Source organism: Scyliorhinus canicula, chromosome 12, assembly GCF_902713615.1.
Source record: "Scyliorhinus canicula chromosome 12, sScyCan1.1, whole genome shotgun sequence".
NCBI classification, from domain to species: Eukaryota; Metazoa; Chordata; class Chondrichthyes; order Carcharhiniformes; family Scyliorhinidae; genus Scyliorhinus; species Scyliorhinus canicula.
In genome coordinates this window covers 52,493,757-52,517,046 of record NC_052157.1, presented here as the reverse complement: position 1 = coordinate 52,517,046, position 23,290 = coordinate 52,493,757, and the positions used below count along the sequence as shown (strand labels likewise).

The 23,290-nt window shown below is 46.7% G+C and overlaps 1 protein-coding gene across 1 annotated transcript in view; it reads right to left on the bottom strand.

The window, feature by feature from the left end:
* Nucleotides 1-23,290, bottom strand: part of LOC119974235 (IgGFc-binding protein-like) — a 108,383-nt gene that overhangs the window by 23,254 nt on the left and 61,839 nt on the right. The window contains exons 9-18 of the mRNA XM_038813003.1: nt 21,705-22,275; nt 19,861-20,459; nt 18,261-18,831; nt 16,083-16,681; nt 14,483-15,053; nt 12,639-13,237; nt 10,647-11,217; nt 8,800-9,398; nt 7,209-7,779; nt 5,358-5,956 (exon numbers count right to left, since the gene is read on the bottom strand). Coding sequence (XP_038668931.1) covers nt 5,358-5,956; nt 7,209-7,779; nt 8,800-9,398; nt 10,647-11,217; nt 12,639-13,237; nt 14,483-15,053; nt 16,083-16,681; nt 18,261-18,831; nt 19,861-20,459; nt 21,705-22,275 — 5,850 coding nt within the window. The remainder of the gene's footprint in view (nt 1-5,357; nt 5,957-7,208; nt 7,780-8,799; nt 9,399-10,646; nt 11,218-12,638; nt 13,238-14,482; nt 15,054-16,082; nt 16,682-18,260; nt 18,832-19,860; nt 20,460-21,704; nt 22,276-23,290) is intronic.

Below are 23,290 nucleotides of genomic sequence, written 5' to 3'. Positions count from 1 at the left end.
GGTGTGGCTGCATCATTTTCTTGATAAGAAGATTGTGAGGTGGGCGAGGCAGACAAAGAAATGCACCTGGGAGGAGAATGAGTTGCCTATTCATCAAGACCTGGAATCGGAGTTGGCCAAACGGAGAGCCGGTTGCAACCAAATCAAGGCTGCTGCCTACAAGAAAGGGATAAAGTTTGGGGTTTTGTACCCGACTTGTCTGTGGGTTACGGACCAGAACCAAGAGTTGTATTTTGATTGGCCGGAGGAGGCGAAGGGCTTTATGAGAGACTATGGACTGGTAGAAGTGTAAAGGCATTGAACTTTGGAGTTGTGCTGTGTATAGAATATGGGCAGACAGGGAGGGTGGATTGGTGAAGGTTACAGTGAGGGGCGTGGCGAGGGGGGAGTGTGCATAGAGAAGAACATAGAACACTACAGCACAGAACAGGCCCTTCGGCCCTCGATGTTGTGCCGAGCCATGATCACTCTACTCAAACCCACGTATCTACCCTATACCCGTAACCCAACAACCCCCCACCCCCAATCTTACTTTTTAGGACACTACGGGCAATTTAGCATGGCCAATCCACCTAACCCGCACATCTTTGGACTGTGGGAGGAACCGGAGCACCCGGAGGAAACCCACGCACACACGGGGAGGACGTGCGGACTCCGCACAGACAGTGACCCAGCCGGGAATCGAACCTGGGACCCTGGAGCTGTGAAGCATTTATGCTAACCACCATGCTACCGTGCTGCCCTTGGGTTTGGTTTTGGTTTTGGTCTTGCGTGCCTTTGGTTTTTTTCTTGTACTGTTGTTGTTTGGGGTGATGGGTGTTGAAGTTGGATTGGGGGAGATAAGGGATAGCCAGAGGCCCCAGCCTGGCCACCATGCTAGCTAGTTGGGCTAGTTAACAGGAATGAAGAGGGGAGGCATTGTCAGGAGAACGGAGTGGGGGAGAGGGGAATGGGTTGGTTGTTTGTTTGTTTATGGGGAGGGGGTGAGGTGGGGTGGGGGGGATTGGACGTGGGTGTGGTTGGTGTGGCGCAGTTGGTGAGGGGGGGACGACGGTGGATATCTTGGGATGGGCACAGAAGAGTGCAAGACGTGTGCCGGAGGAGCTGGCTGAAGAAGAGTGATGGCTGACCGGTATGGAAGGGAGACGGGGAGCCCCCGACCCAGTTGATGACATGGAATGTGCGGGGTTGAATGGGCCGGTTAAACAGTCGCGTGTTTTCGCACACTTGAGGAGTTTGAAGGCGGATATTGTGTTTCTTCAGCAGACACACCTGAAGCTGGGAAATCAGATGAGGCTGAGGAAGAGATGGGTGGGGCACATGTTCCACTCGGGGTTGGACATGAAAACCAGGAGTGTGACGGTGCTGATCAACAAGAAACTGGCCTTTGAAGTTCGCAGTATTGTAGCTGACCATGGGGGAAGATGCGTGATGGTTAGTGGAAAGCTGGAGGAGTTGACGGTGGTTCTGCTGAATGTTTATGCCCCAAATTAGGACGATGTGGATCTCTTGAGGCGGGTATTAGCAAAGATTCAGTACTGGAACACGCACCAGCTGATAATGGGGGGCGGTTTTAACACGGTCTTTGAAGGTTTCAGCTGTGGTGAAAGAGTTGACGGGATTCATGGACCGTATGGGGGGGGCAGACCCGTGGCAGTTTGGGAGGCCTGGGGGCAAAGGAGTTCTCGTGGTTTTCACATGTGCACCGGGTGTACTCCCAGATTGACATTTTTGCAATGCATGAGGCGCTATTGGCTCGGGAGGACGATTTGGAGTATTCAACAACCGTTATCTCCGACCATGCACAGCACTGGGTGGATTTGTGGGACAAATGAGGCAGATGAGGGGGTGTGAGAGGGCGAGAGGGTAAGGGCAGCCATCCAAAGCTATGTGTAGCTGAACAACACGGGACCGGACCAGACAGGGGTTGTGTAGGGGAGGCAGCTGTCAACGAATGTGCACAGGTTGCCCAATGTTACTGTGATGCTCTCAAAGGGCAGGAGGTAGAAGTGGTGGTGGCAATCGATGAGAAGAAGGGTTTTGATTGGGTGGAGTTGGCGTTTTTGTTGGAGCTGCTGGTCCAGTTCAGGTTTTCCCAGAGTTTTGTGAATTGGATTCGGCTGCTGAACAGGGCGCCGATGACATGTCCAGAAGAACAGGATGAGTTTGGGAAACTTTGGTTTGAATCGAGGGACAAGGCAGAGGTGCCCTATCTCCCCACTACTTTTTGCTCTGGCAATAATTTTGCCCAGTTTTGGTCCCCTTATTTGAGGAAAGATGCAGTGGGAATTCAGAAGAGGTTCACTTGGTTGATTCCGGGGGTTTGTCGTATGAAGGGTGATTGAACACTTTAGGCCGATTCTCTCGAGGTTTAGAAGAATGAGGGGAGATCAAATTGAGGTGTACAAGGTGATGAAAGGTGTGGATAAAATAGATGTGGAGTGAGTGCTTCCTCTTTGGGGGATTCTAGAATGAGAGGTCATTGTCTTTGGATAAGAGGTAGCAAATTTAAAACAGATGAGGAGAAACTACTTCTCCAAAGGATTGTGAATCTGTGGAATTCACTATTCCAGTGGATGCTGGGACAGTGAGTAAACTAAAGAGGAGTTCCACAGATTTTTAATTGGTAATGCGTTGAAGCATTATGGAGAATGGGCAGGATGGTGGAGTTAAGCCAAAGAGAAAATGCTGGAAAATCTCAGTGTCATGCCACGTACTGTCGGATAACACAGGCTGCAACTGGATGCAGCTTTAACCAAAAGATACTCCAGACCTTGAAGTTAGTTCAGTCTGATTTATTTAGCACAGTTCTCTGAGTTCGACTCTCTGCTAACTTAAATGTGGTTACTTTGCCTGACTGAACCAGACTAGCTATCAGCCGCGTGCTGGAGGTGTGATACTGTAAATACATCCTGACTCACTCTGTAGATGTTCATCAGTGGAAAGAGGTGGAGTGTGAGCGCCTCGTGCATTTTGTAGTGAGATACCACCCCTGAGTGTCCTGCCTGCTCATTGGTCATGTCCTGTTCTCTGAGTTCATTAGCTGCAGCTGCCTGTCTGTGCCTGTCTGTATATCATTATCTGCATATCATGACACTCAGCAGGTCTGGCAGCATCTGCAGGGAGGGAAAAGAACTAAAGTTTCAAGTCCAGATGACCCTTTGTCAAAGCTGGTTAGAGTTAAGGACATGATAAGATCAGCCATGATCAAATGGTGGAGTGGACTTAATGGGCCAAATGGTCTAATTCTGCTCCTGTACCTCATGAAATTATGTTGGCAATGGCGCTCAGGGCGTCGAGGAGTTGGAGAGGGATTGAGTGTGGTGGGGTCAAGCCAGAGTTTCATTGTATGCAGATGATTTTCTGCTGCATATCTCCGACCCAGGGAGTTTCAATAGGATTATGGAGATCCTGAGGGATTTTGGCCGTTTCTCTGGATATAAATTGAACACGGGGAAAAGCGAGGTGACACGGAGGCCGAGCTCTGTCTGCAGTAACGCCGCTGATCCGCCTAGGGAAAGGGTAATTTTCCCAGATGCTAATCTCACTTGTAAAGTAAAGGCCTCACCATTTACCTGTTAACATGGAGACACAATGAGAAACTGAGTCAGATATGGAAATATAAGATCAATTAATTAATCCCCTGCAGTGAAATGTCTGTGCAAATCATCCTGAAATCTACCATTAGTCTGGTCAGACTTTCAGAGAAATCAGCCTCTCCAAACCTACGCTGCCTTTATTTTATACACAGAGAAACTGTACATAGAAACATAGAGTATATACACAGGAAGAGGCTGTTTGATACATCAAGCCTTCTTTGCTGTTCATTATGTTCATGGTGGGTCATCTAACTCAATAATTTATGCCCGCTTTCTACCCATATACTTGATCTCTTTCGTCCCAAGTGCTCTATCCAACTGCTACTTGAAAAATACAATGTTATGGCTTCAATTACTTCCTTTGGTGACAAATTGAGGGCAGCACGGTAGCACAGTGGTTAGCATGGCTGCTTCACAGAGCCAGGGCCCCAGGTTCAATTCCTGGCTTGGGTCACTGTGCGGAGTGTGAACGTTCTCCCCGTTGCTGCGTGGGTTTCCTCCGGGTGCTCCGGTTTCCTCCCACTGTCCAAAGATGTGCATGTTAGGTGGATTGGACATGCTAAATTGCCCTTAGTGTCCAAAAAAGGTTAGACTGGGTTACGGGGATGGGGTGGAGGTGTGGGGCTTAAATGGGGAGTTTTTTCCAAGGGCCGGTGCAGACTCAATGGGTTGAATGACCTCCTTCTGCACTGTAATTCTACGAACTTCCACAGGCCCCCACTCTCTGGGTGAAGCAATTTCTCCTAATCTCAATCCCATATGTTCTACCCCTTATCTTAAAATGGTAATCACTCGTTCTGGACTCCCCTACCATCGGGAACTTCTTGTTGTATCTACCCTAGTCCTCTTAGAACTTTAGAAATTTCTATGAAAGCCCCAATTGTATCTGTCATGAAGGTCACCCAGTGATTTCCTTTCAAATAACCATCATCATGGGTACATCGAACATCGGGAAAGTCTCCATTGGGTTCTCTATGCCAAACCTACGAGCTCTCATTTCCTTACAACCACTTTGTGTATGACCTTATTAGAAGTCTTCAGAAACTACAACTGACAAGCATTCACTATTAATATTATCCATACAGCTAGTTATATACATAAAAATCTCAATTCAAACATGAATCCATGTTCACTCTATCCGATCGTACCATTATGTTCAAAGTGTTCATTTATCACATCCTGTGTTGTAGGTTCTGGGGTAGAGTCATGCCTGCTATTGAGGTCTGGCTAACAGGTCTGTAGTTCCACATTTCATTGTTCTCATAAATATTGGGATACATTGGGTTTCTCTTCATTTGTGATACAGGGGTCACTGACTGGGTCTGTGCTCAACACCCATCACTAATTACATTGGAATTTACTGATATACTGGACCATTTCAGAGGGCTCAGCCCCCATTAGAACACGGTATGGGGAAATTCCATCTGAAGAGAGTTGCAGGGCCCATGCCCTGCACGGGGCAAATGTTTAACAGCCCGAGGCCCACACCTTGCTCAAGTGCCGCTCTCTATGACTCTAATCCAGCAGCCAGAGCTGCTCATGTTGTAGTCAGGATTCAGGCTTCAGCTCAGCACTATCAAACTCACAAACCCAGAGAGTGGCAGCACTGTGCAACCCCTGAACTAGGAGCCTTTCACTCAGGTATGGAGGTCCCCGAGGACATTTATTTCAACCTGCATATTGCCCAACCAGATCTTTCTCTACCAGCTCAGTGTTATTGTCTAAAACTCAGGATTTAGCAATGTTGCTTCTATTTACCTGAACTCTGCCAGTTTGACCTCTCGACACCTGGATCTGGTATCCATACACCTGGATCTCAACTAGACGTGTCCAGGACACGGCACTGGAGCCTCGGTGATCGTTCTCCACCTCAATGTTGAACACGGTGAGATTCCCAGGTGCTCCACAGTACTTACTGAAGGTGTATTTACAAGTTCCTTGGAAATCAAATGCTCTCCTGTCAAAAGTGAAATAATGGGGGTCACTGGAGGCCGAGCAGGTGCCACGTTCTTTGGGATAGCAGCCACGCACTCCATCCACTAGGCGGCAGTCTTCATGGACACTGCACCTGAAATCTTCACAATTCATGCCAATGGTGGCGTTCCAGCAGATACATTTCCTACCGCAGCTTTCCGTTAGGATGACACTCTCACCTTTGCTGTAATAATGACCTTGGAATGAGCAGCCACACTGACGCAGAGCCACACACCGACCCGCGCTCAGGAAGTAGCCATCAACACACTGACAGCTCTCTGTACAAGGCTGGCTACAACGTAAATGTGTAGTTGCATCGGCACAACTGGCAGGACAAGCGGAGCTACAGCTGTTATAGTGACTGTGCGGCGGGCAGGAGATTTCTAAAACACAGAAACACACGGGGTTACAGTAAAGAACAGTAACAGGCAAACGGTGTCACTTCTCTCATTCCTCTCCCCATAATATCTTTGAAAGCAGCAGTCACCCGCTCACCATGTCCCTGAGATTGACCTTCAATCACCGTCTCACTCAATCCTTTAGACTAATGTTTATGAGGCGAGTTTAATGATCATTATTACACAGGTTTGGTTCAATGAGTATTCAGCTGATTATCAGTTCATTGTATGTGAACAAATTATATCAAAACAGAGACTGGACTGAGCAGATTGCTAAAAACCCAGAATGGTTTGAGTCCAGTCCAATTGGTCATTATTGCAAAATGTTGGCTTGAGTGCGAACGATTGACTCCCAATTGTTCCAATCTGCGGATTTAAATCCGATCATATCAATATCTCCATTTGATTCATGAATCACAGAATCAGAGAATTCTGGCGGTGCGGACGTAGACCATTCGGCTCATTGTGTCTACACTGACTCTCCAGACCAGCATCCTGACATGGTGCCGTTCCCGTGCCTTTTCCCCGTATCTCTCTACTTTGTGTCGATTCAAATAATCATCTAATGACCTCTGTAATGCCTCTATACAACCAACCTCACCCACACTTGGAGGCCGAACATTTCGGACCCCAACCTGTGAAAAAGGTTATTCTCACATCACATTTGTTGATTTTACAAATCAGTTAAAATCTATTCCCTCTAGATCTTGATCCTTTTACGAGCAGGAACAGTTTCTCCCTGTCTACTCTGTCCAGCCCCCTCATGATTTTGAACACCTTTATCAAATCTCCTTTTCTCATCCTCCTTTTCTCCAAGGAGAACACACCGAACCTCTTCTATCTATCTTCATAACTGAAGTTTCTCATCCCTGGAACCATTCTTAAAAACCACCGCTGAACTCTCTCCAATGTCTTCACGTCCTTCCTTCTGTGCGGAGCCCAGAACTGTGCACAATATTCCGATGAGGTCTAATTGGTGTCTTTTATAGGTTCAGTATAACCTCCTTGCTCCTGTACTCTGTGTCCCTATTAATACATCCCAGAATACTATCTGCTTCATCAACTGCTCTCTCCACCTTTCCTGCTACCATCAATAATCTCTGCACAGATACACCCAGGTCCCTCTGCTCCTGCTCCATTTAAGAATGTTACAGGCTGAATAGTCCACTGAATAGTGGACATTGAACAGAAACTTGCGACACTGATTGGGTTGATCTCTCCAAACATATTTTCTCACCACAGCCTGTTGCATTTCTCCAATCTTCGATTGAGACACCTCTTCTCTGACACTCGGCTGCGTAAGATTCAATGGCCTGACAGAGTGTCTCGTGCATTCCGGCCAATGCGCACAGATCAAAGACACAGTTTTCAGAGTACGTTGTTGGGCTCAGCACCGGGTGACATTGGCGGAAAGGCCCACGGGTGTCGGTCAAAACCCCGCAGGAACTTTCTGAGGTGTAGACACGGCGATCAGCGTCGGTGCACAAGGGGCTGGGCAAGCCGGGATCATCCGTGCACGAAGCTCCAGAGGTTGCTGTTTTCCAGCTGTTCCCAAACGCCGAGGCTGTAGGCAACGCGGTGTCATTGGGGGAGAGGAAATCGTCAGCCCTGTCACCGTTGAAGTTTCCGCACAGTCCACACAGAGAGCCGGAGTAGATGCCGGGAACCGACACCACGGCGTAATGGTTCCAGTCATAGGAGACACGGAGGTCAAAATCTGTCTGCAGTAACGCTCCTGATCCGCTTTGGGAAAGGGTAATTTTCCCAGATTCTAGTCTGACTGGTAAATTAACGGCTTCACCATTTATCTGTTAACATGGAGACACAAAAAGAAACTGAGTCAGCTGTGGAAATATATCATCAACCAATTAATTCCCTGCAGAGAAATGTCTGTGTCAACCATCCTGAAAGCTACCATTGGCCTGGTCCTACTTTCGACAAATCAATCTCTCCAAACCTACACTGCCTCGATTTTATACACAGAGAAACTGTACATAGAAACATCGAGTATATACACAGTATTAGGTTGTTTGATCCTTCAAGCCTTCGTCACTATTCATTATGTTCATGGCGGGTCATCTAACTCAATAGCTTATGTCAGCTTTCTACCCATATACTTGATCTGTTGCGCCCAAGTGCTCTGCTTCTTGAAATATACTATGTTTTGGCTTCAACTACTTCCTTTGGTGACAAAGTCCACAGGCCCCCACTCTCTGGATGAAGCAATTTCTCCCAATCTCAGTCCCCTATGTTCCAACCCATATCCTAAAATGGTGATCCCTCGTTCTTGACTCCCCCACAATCGGAAACATCTTGTTGCATCTAGCCACATCCTCTTAGAACTTTAGAAATTTCTATGAAAACCCCGATTGTATCTGTCATGAAGGTCACCCAGTGATTTCCATTCAAATAACCATCATCATGGGTACATCGAACGTCGGGAAAGTCTCCATTCAGTTCTCTATGCCAAACTCACGTGCTCTCATTTCCTTACTATCACTTTGTGTGTGGCCTTTTTGGACTTATGGGACAAATGTTTAACACCCTGAGGCCCACACCTTGTTCATGTGCCACGCTCCATGACTCTACCCCACCAGCCAGACCTGATCATGTTGTAGTCAGGATTCAGGCTTCAACTCAGCACCATCAAACTCACAAACACAGAGAGTGGCAGCACTGTGCAACCCCTGAACTAGGAGCCTCTCACTCAGGTGAGGAGGTCCCCGAGGACATTTATTTCAACCTGCATTTCGACCAACCAGAACTTAGTTCACCAGTTCATTGTTATTGCCTAATACTCAGGATTTAGCAATGTTGCTTCTATTTACCTGAACTCTGCCAGTTTGACCTCTCGACACCTGGATCTGGTATCCATACACCTGGATCTCAACTAGACGTGTCCAGGACACGGCACTGGAGCCTCGGTGATCGTTTTCCACCTCAATGTTGAACATGGTGAGATTCCCAGGTGCTCCACAGTACTTACTGAAGGTGTATTTACAAGTTCCTTGGAAATCAAATGCTCTCCTGTCAAAAGTGAAATAATGGGGGTCACTGGAGGCCGAGCAGGTGCCACGTTCTTTGGGATAGCAGCCACGCACTCCGTCCACTAGGCGGCAGTCTTCATGGACACTGCACCTGAAATCTTCACAATTCATGCCAATGGTGGCGTTCCAGCAGATACATTTCCTACCGCAGCTTTCCGTTAGGATGACACTCTCACCTTTGCTGTAATAATGACCTTGGAATGAGCAGCCACACTGACGCAGAGCCACACACCGATCCGCGCTCAGGATGTAGCCATCATCACACTGACAGCTCTCTGTACAAGGCTGGCTACAACGTAAATGTGCCGTTGTATCGGCACAACTGGCAGGACAAGCGGAGCTACAGCTGTTATAGTGACTGTGCGGCGGGCAGGAGATTTCTAAAACACAGAAACACGCGGGGTTAGAGTAAAGTACAGTAACAGGCAAACGGTGTCACTTCTCTCATTCCTCTCCCCATAATATCTTTGAAAGCAGCAGTCACCCGCTCACCATGTCCCTGAGATTGACCTTCAATCACCGTCTCACTCAATCCTTTAGACTAATGTTTATGAGGCGAGTTTAATGATCATTATTACACAGGTTTGGTTCAATGAGTATTCAGCTGATTATCAGTTCATTGTATGTGAACAAATTATATCAAAACAGAGACTGGACTGAGCAGATTGCTAAAAACCCAGAATGGTTTGAGTCCAGTCCAATTGGTCATTATTGCAAAATGTTGGCTTGTGTGCGAACGATTGACTCCCAATTGTTCCAATCTGCGGATTTAAATCTGATCATATCAATATCTGCATTTAATTCATCAATCACAGAATCAGAGAATTCTGGCGGTGCGGACGTAGACCATTTGGCCCATTGTGTCTACACTGACTCTCCAGACCAGTATCCTGACATGGTACCGTTCCCGTGCCTTTTCCCCGTATCTCTCTACTTTTTGTCAATTCAAATAATCATCTAATGACCTCTGTAATGCCTCTATACCACCCCCCTCACCCACACTTGGAGGCCGAACATTTCAGACCCCAACCTGTGAAAAAGGTTATTCTCACATCACATTTGTTGATTTTACAAATCAGTCAAAATCTATTCCCTCTAGATCTTGATCCTTTTACGAGCAGGAACAGTTTCTCCCTGTCTTCTCTGTCCAGCCCCCTCATGATTTTGAACATCTTTATCAAATCTCCTTTTCTCAGCCTCCTTTTCTCCAAGGAGAACACACCGAATCTCTTCTATCTATCTTCATAACTGAAGTTTCTCATCCCTGGAACCATTCTTAAAAACCACCTCTGAACTCTCTCCAATGTCTTCACATCCTTCCTTCTGTGCGGAGCCCAGAACTGTGCACAATATTCCGATGAGGTCTAATTGGTGTCTTTTATAGGTTCAGTATAACCTCCTTGCTCCTGTACTCTGTGTCCCTATTAATACATCCCAGAATACTATCTGCTTCATCAACTGCTCTCTCCACCTTTCCTGCTACCATCAATAATCTCTGCACAGATACACCCAGGTCCCTCTGCTCCTGCTCCATTTCAGGATGTTTCAGGCTGAATAGTGTTACCCGGACATTGAACAAGAAACTTGCGACACTGATTGGGTTGATCTCTCCAAACATATTTTCTCACCACAGCCTGTTGCATTTCTCCAATCTTCGATTGAGACACCTCTTCTCTGACACTCGGCTGCGTAAGATTCAATGGCCTGACAGAGTGTCTCGTGCATTCCGGCCAATGCGCACAGATCAAAGACACAGTTTTCAGAGTACGTTGTTGGGCTCAGCACCGAGTGACATTGGCGGAAAGGCCCACGGGTGTCGGTCAAAACCCCGCAGGAACTTTCTGAGGTGTAGACACGGCGATCAGCGTCGGTGCACAAGGGGCTGGGCAAGCCGGGATCATCCGTGCACGAAGCTCCAGAGGTTGCTGTTTTCCAGCTGTTCCCAAATGCCGAGGCTGTAGGCAACCCGGTGTCATTGGGGGAGAGGAAATCGTCAGCCCTGTCACCGTTGAAGTTTCCGCACAGTCCACACAGAGAGCCGGAGTAGATGCCGGGAACCGACACCACGGCGTAATGGTTCCAGTCATAGGAGACACGGAGGCCAAAATCTGTCTGCAGTAACGCAGCTGATCCGCTTTGGGAAAGGGTAATTTTCCCAGATTCTAGTCTGACTGGTAAATTAACGGCTTCACCATTTATCTGTTAACATGGAGACACAAAAAGAAACTGAGTCAGCTGTGGAAATATATCATCAACCAATTAATTCCCTGCAGAGAAATGTCGGTGTCAACCATCCTGAAAGCTACCATTGGCCTGGTCCTACTTTCGACAAATCAATCTCTCCAAACCTACACTGCCTCGATTTTATACACAGAGAAACTGTACATAGAAACATCGAGTATATACACAGTATTAGGTTGTTTGATCCTTCAAGCCTTCGTCACTATTCATTATGTTCATGGCGGGTCATCTAACTCAATAGCTTATGTCAGCTTTCTACCCATATACTTGATCTGTTGCGCCCAAGTGCTCTGCTTCTTGAAATATACTGTGTTTTGGCTTCAACTACTTCCTTTGGTGACAAAGTCCACAGGCCCCCACTCTCTGGATGAAGCAATTTCTCCCAATCTCAGTCCCCTATGTTCCAACCCATATCCTAAAATGGTGATCCCTCGTTCTTGACTCCCCCACAATCGGAAACATCTTGTTGCATCTAGCCACATCCTCTTAGAACTTTAGAAATTTCTATGAAAACTCCGATTGTATCTGTCATGAAGGTCACCCAGTGATTTCCATTCAAATAACCATCATCATGCGTACATCGAACGTCGGGAAAGTCTCCATTAAGTTCTCTATGCCAAACTCACGTGCTCTCATTTCCTTACTATCACATTGTGTGTGACCTTTTTGGAAGTCTTCAGAAAAGACAACTAACCCGCATTCACTATTAATATTATCTACGCAGCTTGTTATATACTCAAAAATCTAAATTCAATCACAAATCCATGTTCACTCTATGCAATTGTACCATTAGGTTCAAAGTGTCCATTTGTCACATTCTTTGTTGTAGGTTCTGGGGTAGAGTCATGCCTGCTATTGAGGTCAGTCTAACAGGTCTGAAGTTCAACATTTTCTTGTTTTCATAAATATTGGGATACATTGGGTTCCTCTTCATTTGTCACATGGGGGTCACTGACTGCTCATCACCCATCACTAATTACATTGGAATTCACTGATATGCTGGACCATTTCAGAGGGATCAGCCCCCATTAGAGCATGGTACGGGCAACATCCATCTGAAGAGAGTTGCAGGGCTTATGGGACAAATGTTTAACAGCCCGAGGCCCACACCTTGCTCATTTGCCGCTCTCCATGACTCTACCCCTGCAGCCAGACCTGATCATGTTGTAGTCAGGATTCAGGCTTCAGCTCAGCACCATCAAATTCACAAACCCAGAGAGTAACAGCACTGTGCAACCCCTGAACTAGGAGCCTCTCAGTCAGGTGAGGAGGTCCCCAGGACATTTATTTCAACCTGCATATCGTCCAACCAGAACCTAGTTCACCAGTTCATTGTTATTGCCTAATACTCAGGATTTAGCAATGTTGCTTCTATTTACCTGAACTCTGCCAGTTTGACCTCTCGACACCTGGATCTGGTATCCATACACCTGGATCTCAACTAGACGTGTCCAGGACACGGCACTGGAGCCTCGGTGATCATTCTCCACCTCAATGTTGAACATGGTGCGATTCCCAGGTGCTCCACAGTACTTACTGAAGGTGTATTTACAAGTTCCTTGGAAATCAAATGCTCTCCTGTCAAAAGTGAAATAATGGGGGTCACCGGAGGCCGAGCAGGTGCCACGTTCTTTGGGATAGCAGCCACGCACTCCGTCCACTAGGCGGCAGTCTTCATGGACACTGCACCTGAAATCTTCACAATTCATGCCAATGGTGGCGTTCCAGCAGGTACATTTCCTACCGCAGCTTTCCGTTAGGATGACACTCTCACCTTTGCTGTAATAATGACCTTGGAATGAGCAGCCACACTGACTCAGAGCCACACACCGATCCGCGCTCAGGATGTAGCCATCATCACACTGACAGCTCTCTGTACAAGGCTGGCTACAACGTAAATGTGCCGTTGTATCGGCGCAACTGGCAGGACAAGCGGAGCTACAGCTGTTATAGTGACTGTGCGGCGGGCAGGAGATTTCTAAAACACAGAAACACACGGGGTTAGAGTAAAGTACAGTAACAGGCAAACGGTGTCACTTCCCTCAGCCCTCTCCCCATAATATCTTTGAAAGCAGCAGTCACCCGCTCACCATGTCCCTAAGATTGACCTTCAATCACCGTCTCACTCAATCCTTTAGACTAATGTTTATGAGGCGGGTTTAATGATCATTATTACACAGGTTTGGTTCAATGAGTATTCAGCTGATTATCAGTTCATTGTATGTGAACAAATTATATCAAAACAGACTGGACTGAGCAGATTGCTAAAAACCCAGAATGGTTCGAGTCCAGTCCAATTGGTCATTATTGCAAAATGTTGGCTTGAGTGCGAACGATTGACTCCCAATTGTTCCAATCTGCGGATTTAAATCCGATCATATCAATATCTGCATTTAATTCATCAATCACAGAATCAGAGAATTCTGGCGGTGCGGACGTAGACCATTTGGCCCATTGTGTCTACACTGACTCTCCAGACCAGTATCCTGACATGGTACCGTTCCCGTGCCTTTTCCCCGTATCTCTCTACTTTTTGTCAATTCAAATAATCATCTAATTACCTCTATAATGCCTCTATACCAGCCCCCTCACCCACACTTGGAGGCCGAACATTTCCGACCCCAACCTGTGAAAAAGGTTATTCTCACATCACATTTGTTGATTTTACAAATCAGTCAAAATCTATTCCCTCTAGATCTTGATCCTTTTACGAGCAGGAACAGTTTCTCCCTGTCTTCTCTGTCCAGCCCCCTCATGATTTTGAACATCTTTATCAAATCTCCTTTTCTTAGCCTCCTTTTCTCCAAGGAGAACACACCGAACCTCTTCTATCTATCTTCATGACTGAAATTTCTCATCCCGGGAACCATTCTTAAACACCACCTCTGAACTCTCTCCAATGTCTTCACATCCTTCGTTCTGTGTGGAGCCCAGAACTGTGCACAATATTCCGATGAGGTTTAATTGGTGTCTTTTATAGGTTCAGTATAACCTCCTGGCTCCTGTACTCTGTGTCCCTATTAATACATCCCAGAATACTATCTGCTTCATCAACTGCTCTCTCCACCTTTCCTGCTACCATCAATAATCTCTGCACAGATACACACAGGTCTATCTGCTCCTGCTCCATTTAAGGATGTTTCAGGCTGAATAGTGTTACCCGGACATTGAACAGAAACTTGCGACACTGATTGGGTTGATCTCTCCAAACATATTTTCTCACCACAGCCTGTTGCATTTCTCCAATCTTCGATTGAGACACCTCTTCTCTGACACTCGGCTGCGTAAGATTCAATGGCCTGACAGAGTGTCTCGTGCATTCCGGCCAATGCGCACAGATCAAAGACACAGTTTTCAGAGTACGTTGTTGGGCTCAGCACCGAGTGACATTGGCGGAAAGGCCCACGGGTGTCGGTCAAAACCCCGCAGGAACTTTCTGAGGTGTAGACACGGCGATCAGCGTCGGTGCACAAGGGGCTGGGCAAGCCGGGATCATCCGTGCACGAAGCTCCAGAGGTTGCTGTTTTCCAGCTGTTCCCAAACGCCGAGGCTGTAGGCAACGCGGTGTCATTGGGGGAGAGGAAATCGTCAGCCCTGTCACCGTTGAAGTTTCCGCACAGTCCACACAGAGAGCCGGAGTAGATGCCGGGAACCGACACCACGGCGTAATGGTTCCAGTCATAGGAGACACGGAGGCCAAAATCTGTCTGCAGTAACGCCGCTGATCCGCTTTGGGAAAGGGTAATTTTCCCAGATTCTAGTCTGACTGGTAAATTAATGGCTTCACCATTTATCTGTTAACGTGGAGACACAAAGAGAAACTGAGTCAACTGTGGAAATATATGATCAACGAATTAATTCCCTGCAGAGAAATGTCTGTGTCAACCATCCTGAAAGCTACCATTAGCCTTGTCATACTTTCGAGCAATCAATCTCTCCAAACCTACACTGCCTCGATTTCATACACAGAGAAACTGTACATAGAAACATCGAGCATATACACAGTATTAGGCTGTTTGATCCTTCAAGCCTTCTTCGCTATTCATTATGTTCATGGCGGGTCATCTAACTCAATAGCTTATGTCAGCTTTCTACCCATATACTTGATCTGTTTTATCCCAAGTACTCTATATAACTGCTTCTTGAAATATACTATGTTTTGGCTTCAACTACTTCCTTTGGTGACAAAGTCCACAGGCCCCCACTCTCTGGATGAAGCAATTTCTCCCAATCTCAGTCCCCTATGTTCCAACCCATATCCTAAAATGGTGATCCCTCGTTCTTGACTCCCCCACAATCGGAAACATCTTGTTGCATCTAGCCACATCCTCTTAGAACTTTAGAAATTTCTATGAAAACCCCGATTGTATCTGTCATGAAGGTCACCCAGTGATTTCCATTCAAATAACCATCATCATGGGTACATCGAACGTCGGGAAAGTCTCCATTCAGTTCTCTATGCCAAACTCACGTGCTCTCATTTCCTTACTATCACTTTGTGTGTGACCTTTTTGGACTTATGGGACAAATGTTTAACACCCCGAGGCCCACACCTTGTTCATGTGCCACGCTCCATGACTCTACCCCACCAGCCAGACCTGATCATGTTGTAGTCAGGATTCAGGCTTCAACTCAGCACCATCAAACTCACAAACACAGAGAGTGGCAGCACTGTGCAACCCCTGAACTAGGAGCCTCTCACTCAGGTGAGGAGGTCCCCGAGGACATTTATTTCAACCTGCATTTCGACCAACCAGAACTTAGTTCACCAGTTCATTGTTATTGCCTAATACTCAGGATTTAGCAATGTTGCTTCTATTTACCTGAACTCTGCCAGTTTGACCTCTCGACACCTGGATCTGGTATCCATACACCTGGATCTCAACTAGACGTGTCCAGGACACGGCACTGGAGCCTCGGTGATCATTCTCCACCTCAATGTTGAACATGGTGCGATTCCCAGGTGCTCCACAGTACTTACTGAAGGTGTATTTACAAGTTCCTTGGAAATCAAATGCTCTCCAGTCAAAAGTGAAATAATGGGGGTCACCGGAGGCCGAGCAGGTGCCACGTTCTTTGGGATAGCAGCCACGCACTCCGTCCACTAGGCGGCAGTCTTCATGGACACTGCACCTGAAATCTTCACAATTCATGCCAATGGTGGCGTTCCAGCAGGTACATTTCCTACCGCAGCTTTCCGTTAGGATGACACTCTCACCTTTGCTGTAATAATGACCTTGGAATGAGCAGCCACACTGACTCAGAGCCACACACCGATCCGCGCTCAGGATGTAGCCATCATCACACTGACAGCTCTCTGTACAAGGCTGGCTACAACGTAAATGTGCCGTTGTATCGGCGCAACTGGCAGGACAAGCGGAGCTACAGCTGTTATAGTGACTGTGCGGCGGGCAGGAGATTTCTAAAACACAGAAACACACGGGGTTACAGTAAAGTACAGTGACAGGCAAACAGTGTCACTTCCCTCAGTCCTCTCCCCATAATATCTTTGAAAGCAGCAGTCACCCGCTCACCATGTCCCTAAGATTGACCTTCAATCACCGTCTCACTCAATCCTTTAGACTAATGTTTATGAGGCGAGTTTAATGATCATTATTACACAGGTTTGGTTCAATGAGTATTCAGCTGATTATCAGTTCATTGTATGTGAACAAATTATATCAAAACAGACTGGACTGAGCAGATTGCTAAAAACCCAGAATGGTTCGAGTCCAGTCCAATTGGTCATTATTGCAAAATGTTGGCTTGAGTGCGAACGATTGACTCCCAATTGTTCCAATCTGCGGATTTAAATCCGATCATATCAATATCTGCATTTAATTCATGAATCACAGAATCAGAGAATTCTGGCGGTGCGGACGTAGACCATTTGGCCCATTGTGTCTACACTGACTCTCCAGACCAGTATCCTGACATGGTACCGTTCCCGTGCCTTTTCCCCGTATCTCTCTACTTTTTGTCAATTCAAATAATCATCTAATTACCTCTGTAATGCCTCTATACCAGCCCCCTCACCCACACTTGGAGGCCGAACATTTCAGACCCCAACCTGTGAAAAAGGTTATTCTCACATCACATTTGTTGATTTTACAAATCAGTCAAAATCTATTCCCTCTAGATCTTAAGGGCCTCACGGTAGCATGGTGGTTAGCATCAATGCTTCACAGCTCCAGGGTCCCAGGTTCGATTCCCGGCTGGGTCACTGTCTGTGTGGAGTCTGCACGTCCTCCCCGTGTGTGCGTGGGTTTTCTCCGGGTGCTCCGGTTTCCTCCCACAGTCCAAAGATGTGCGGGTTAGGTGGATTGGCCATGCTAAAAATTGCCCGTAGTGTAAGGTTAATGGGGGGATTGTTGGGTTACGGGTATACGGGTTACGTGGGTTTAAGTAGGGTGATCATTGCTCGGCACAACATCGAGGGCCGAAGGGCCTGTTCTGTGCTGTACTGTTCTAAAATCTTGATCCTTTTACGAGCAGGAACAGTTTCTCCCTGTCTTCTCTGTCCAGCCCCCTCATGATTTTGAACATCTTTATCAAATCTCCTTTTCTTAGCCTCCTTTTCTCCAAGGAGAACACACCGAACCTCTTCTATCTATCTTCATGACTGAAATTTCTCATCCCGGGAACCATTCTTAAACACCACCTCTGAACTCTCTCCAATGTCTTCACATCCTTCGTTCTGTGTGGAGCCCAGAACTGTGCACAATATTCCGATGAGGTCTAATTGGTGTCTTTTATAGGTTCAGTATAACCTCCTTGCTCCTGTACTCTGTGTCCCTATTAATACATCCCAGAATACTATCTGCTTCATCAACTGCTCTCTCCACCTTTCCTGCTACCATCAATAATCTCTGCACAGATACACACAGGTCTATCTGCTCCTGCTCCATTTAAGGATGTTACAGGCTGAATAGTGTTACCCGGACATTGAACAGAAACTTGCGACACTGATTGGGTTGATCTCTCCAAACATATTTTCTCACCACAGCCTGTTGCATTTCTCCAATCTTCGATTGAGACACCTCTTCTCTGACACTCGGCTGCGTAAGATTCAATGGCCTGACAGAGTGTCTCGTGCATTCCGGCCAATGCGCACAGATCAAAGACACAGTTTTCAGAGTACGTTGTTGGGCTCAGCACCGAGTGACATTGGCGGAAAGGCCCACGGGTGTCGGTCAAAACCCCGCAGGAACTTTCTGAGGTGTAGACACGGCGATCAGCGTCGGTGCACAAGGGGCTGGGCAAGCCGGGATCATCCGTGCACGAAGCTCCAGAGGTTGCTGTTTTCCAGCTGTTCCCAAACGCCGAGGCTGTAGGCAACGCGGTGTCATTGGGGGAGAGGAAATCGTCAGCCCTGTCACCGTTGAAGTTTCCGCACAGTCCACACAGAGAGCCGGAGTAGATGCCGGGAACCGACACCACGGCGTAATGGTTCCAGTCATAGGAGACACGGAGGCCAAAATCTGTCTGCAGTAACGCCGCTGATCCGCTTTGGGAAAGGGTAATTTTCCCAGATTCTAGTCTGACTGGTAAATTAACGGCTTCACCATTTATCTGTGAACATGGAGACACAAAGAGAAACTGAGTCAACTGTGGAAATATATGATCAACGAATTAATTCCCTGCAGAGAAATGTCTGTGTCAACCATCCTGAAAGCTACCATTAGCCTTGTTATACTTTCGAGCAATCAATCTCTCCAAACCTACACTGCCTCGATTTCATACACAGAGAAACTGTACAGAGAAACATCGAGCATATACACAGTATTAGGCTGTTTGATCCTTCAAGCCTTCTTCGCTATTCATTATGTTCATGGCGGGTCATCTAACTCAATAGCTTATGTCAGCTTTCTACCCATATACTTGATCTGTTTTATCCCAAGTACTCTATATAACTGCTTCTTGAAATATACTATGTTTTGGCTTCAACTACTTCCTTTGGTGACAAAGTCCACAGGCCCCCACTCTCTGGATGAAGCAATTTCTCCCAATCTCAGTCCCCTATGTTCCAACCCATATCCTAAAATGGTGATCCCTCGTTCTTGACTCCCCCACAATCGGAAACATCTTGTTGCATCTAGCCACATCCTCTTAGAACTTTAGAAATTTCTATGAAAATCCCGATTGTATCTGTCATGAAGGTCACCCAGTGATTTCCATTCAAATAACCATCATCATGGGTACATCGAACGTCGGGAAAGTCTCCATTCAGTTCTCTATGCCAAACTCACGTGCTCTCATTTCCTTACTATCACTTTGTGTGTGACCTTTTTGGACTTATGGGACAAATGTTTAACACCCCGAGGCCCACACCTTGTTCATGTGCCACGCTCCATGACTCTACCCCACCAGCCAGACCTGATCATGTTGTAGTCAGGATTCAGGCTTCAACTCAGCACCATCAAACTCACAAACACAGAGAGTAACAGCACTGTGCAACCCCTGAACTAGGAGCCTCTCACTCAGGTGAGGAGGTCCCCGAGGACATTTATTTCAACCTGCATTTCGACCAACCAGAACTTAGTTCACCAGTTCATTGTTATTGCCTAATACTCAGGATTTACAGATGTTGCTTCTATTTACCTGAACTCTGCCAGTTTGACCTCTCGACACCTGGATCTGGTATCCGTACACCTGGATCTCAACTAGACGTGTCCAGGACACGGCACTGGAGCCTCGGTGATCATTCTCCACCTCAATGTTGAACATGGTGCGATTCCCAGGTGCTCCACAGTACTTACTGAAGGTGTATTTACAAGTTCCTTGGAAATCAAATGCTCTCCTGTCAAAAGTGAAATAATGGGGGTCACCGGAGGCCGAGCAGGTGCCACGTTCTTTGGGATAGCAGCCACGCACTCCGTCCACTAGGCGGCAGTCTTCATGGACACTGCACCTGAAATCTTCACAATTCATGCCAATGGTGGCGTTCCAGCAGGTACATTTCCTACCGCAGCTTTCCGTTAGGATGACACTCTCACCTTTGCTGTAATAATGACCTTGGAATGAGCAGCCACACTGACTCAGAGCCACACACCGATCCGCGCTCAGGATGTAGCCATCATCACACTGACAGCTCTCTGTACAAGGCTGGCTACAACGTAAATGTGCCGTTGTATCGGCGCAACTGGCAGGACAAGCGGAGCTACAGCTGTTATAGTGACTGTGCGGCGGGCAGGAGATTTCTAAAACACAGAAACACACGGGGTTAGAGTAAAGTACAGTAACAGGCAAACGGTGTCACTTCCCTCAGCCCTCTCCCCATAATATCTTTGAAAGCAGCAGTCACCCGCTCACCATGTCCCTAAGATTGACCTTCAATCACCGTCTCACTCAATCCTTTAGACTAATGTTTATGAGGCGAGTTTAATGATCATTATTACACAGGTTTGGTTCAATGAGTATTCAGCTGATTATCAGTTCATTGTATGTGAACAAATTATATCAAAACAGACTGGACTGAGCAGATTGCTAAAAACCCAGAATGGTTCGAGTCCAGTCCAATTGGTCATTATTGCAAAATGTTGGCTTGAGTGCGAACGATTGACTCCCAATTGTTCCAATCTGCAGATTTAAATCCGATCATATCAATATCTGCATTTAATTCATGAATCACAGAATCAGAGAATTCTGGCGGTGCGGACGTAGACCATTTGGCCCATTGTGTCTACACTGACTCTCCAGACCAGTATCCTGACATGGTACCGTTCCCGTGCCTTTTCCCCGTATCTCTCTACTTTTTGTCAATTCAAATAATCATCTAATTACCTCTGTAATGCCTCTATACCAGCCCCCTCACCCACACTTGGAGGCCGAACATTTCAGACCCCAACCTGTGAAAAAGGTTATTCTCACATCACATTTGTTGATTTTACAAATCAGTCAAAATCTATTCCCTCTAGATCTTGATCCTTTTACGAGCAGGAACAGTTTCTCCCTGTCTTCTCTGTCCAGCCCCCTCATGATTTTGAACATCTTTATCAAATCTCCTTTTCTTAGCCTCCTTTTCTCCAAGGAGAACACACCGAACCTCTTCTATCTATCTTCATGACTGAAATTTCTCATCCCGGGAACCATTCTTAAACACCACCTCTGAACTCTCTCCAATGTCTTCACATCCTTCGTTCTGTGTGGAGCCCAGAACTGTGCACAATATTCCGATGAGGTCTAATTGGTGTCTTTTATAGGTTCAGTATAACCTCCTTGCTCCTGTACTCTGTGTCCCTATTAATACATCCCAGAATACTATCTGCTTCATCAACTGCTCTCTCCACCTTTCCTGCTACCATCAATAATCTCTGCACAGATACACACAGGTCTATCTGCTCCTGCTCCATTTAAGGATGTTTCAGGCTGAATAGTGTTACCCGGACATTGAACAGAAACTTGCGACACTGATTGGGTTGATCTCTCCAAACATATTTTCTCACCACAGCCTGTTGCATTTCTCCAATCTTCGATTGAGACACCTCTTCTCTGACACTCGGCTGCGTAAGATTCAATGGCCTGACAGAGTGTCTCGTGCATTCCGGCCAATGCGCACAGATCAAAGACACAGTTTTCAGAGTACGTTGTTGGGCTCAGCACCGAGTGACATTGGCGGAAAGGCCCACGGGTGTCGGTCAAAACCCCGCAGGAACTTTCTGAGGTGTAGACACGGCGATCAGCGTCGGTGCACAAGGGGCTGGGCAAGCCGGGATCATCCGTGCACGAAGCTCCAGAGGTTGCTGTTTTCCAGCTGTTCCCAAACGCCGAGGCTGTAGGCAACGCGGTGTCATTGGGGGAGAGGAAATCGTCAGCCCTGTCACCGTTGAAGTTTCCGCACAGTCCACACAGAGAGCCGGAGTAGATGCCGGGAACCGACACCACGGCGTAATGGTTCCAGTCATAGGAGACACGGAGGCCAAAATCTGTCTGCAGTAACGCCGCTGATCCGCTTTGGGAAAGGGTAATTTTCCCAGATTCTAGTCTGACTGGTAAATTAACGGCTTCACCATTTATCTGTTAACGTGGAGACACAAAGAGAAACTGAGTCAACTGTGGAAATATATGATCAACGAATTAATTCCCTGCAGAGAAATGTCTGTGTCAACCATCCTGAAAGCTACCATTAGCCTTGTCATACTTTCGAGCAATCAATCTCTCCAAATCTACACTGCCTCGATTTCATACACAGAGAAACTGTACAGAGAAACATCGAGCATATACACAGTATTAGGCTGTTTGATCCTTCAAGCCTTCTTCGCTATTCATTATGTTCATGGCGGGTCATCTAACTCAATAGCTTATGTCAGCTTTCTACCCATATACTTGATCTGTTTTATCCCAAGTACTCTATATAACTGCTTCTTGAAATATACTATGTTTTGGCTTCAACTACTTCCTTTGGTGACAAAGTCCACAGGCCCCCACTCTCTGGATGAAGCAATTTCTCCCAATCTCAGTCCCCTATGTTCCAACCCATATCCTAAAATGGTGATCCCTCGTTCTTGACTCCCCCACAATCGGAAACATCTTGTTGCATCTAGCCACATCCTCTTAGAACTTTAGAAATTTCTATGAAAACCCCGATTGTATCTGTCATGAAGGTCACCCAGTGATTTCCATTCAAATAACCATCATCATGGGTACATCGAACGTCGGAAAAGTCTCCATTCAGTTCTCTATGCCAAACTCACGTGCTCTCATTTCCTTACTATCACTTTGTGTGTGACCTTTTTGGACTTATGGGACAAATGTTTAACACCCCGAGGCCCACACCTTGTTCATGTGCCACGCTCCATGACTCTACCCCACCAGCCAGACCTGATCATGTTGTAGTCAGGATTCAGGCTTCAACTCAGCACCATCAAACTCACAAACACAGAGAGTGGCAGCACTGTGCAACCCCTGAACTAGGAGCCTCTCACTCAGGTGAGGAGGTCCCCGAGGACATTTATTTCAACCTGCATTTCGACCAACCAGAACTTAGTTCACCAGTTCATTGTTATTGCCTAATACTCAGGATTTAGCAATG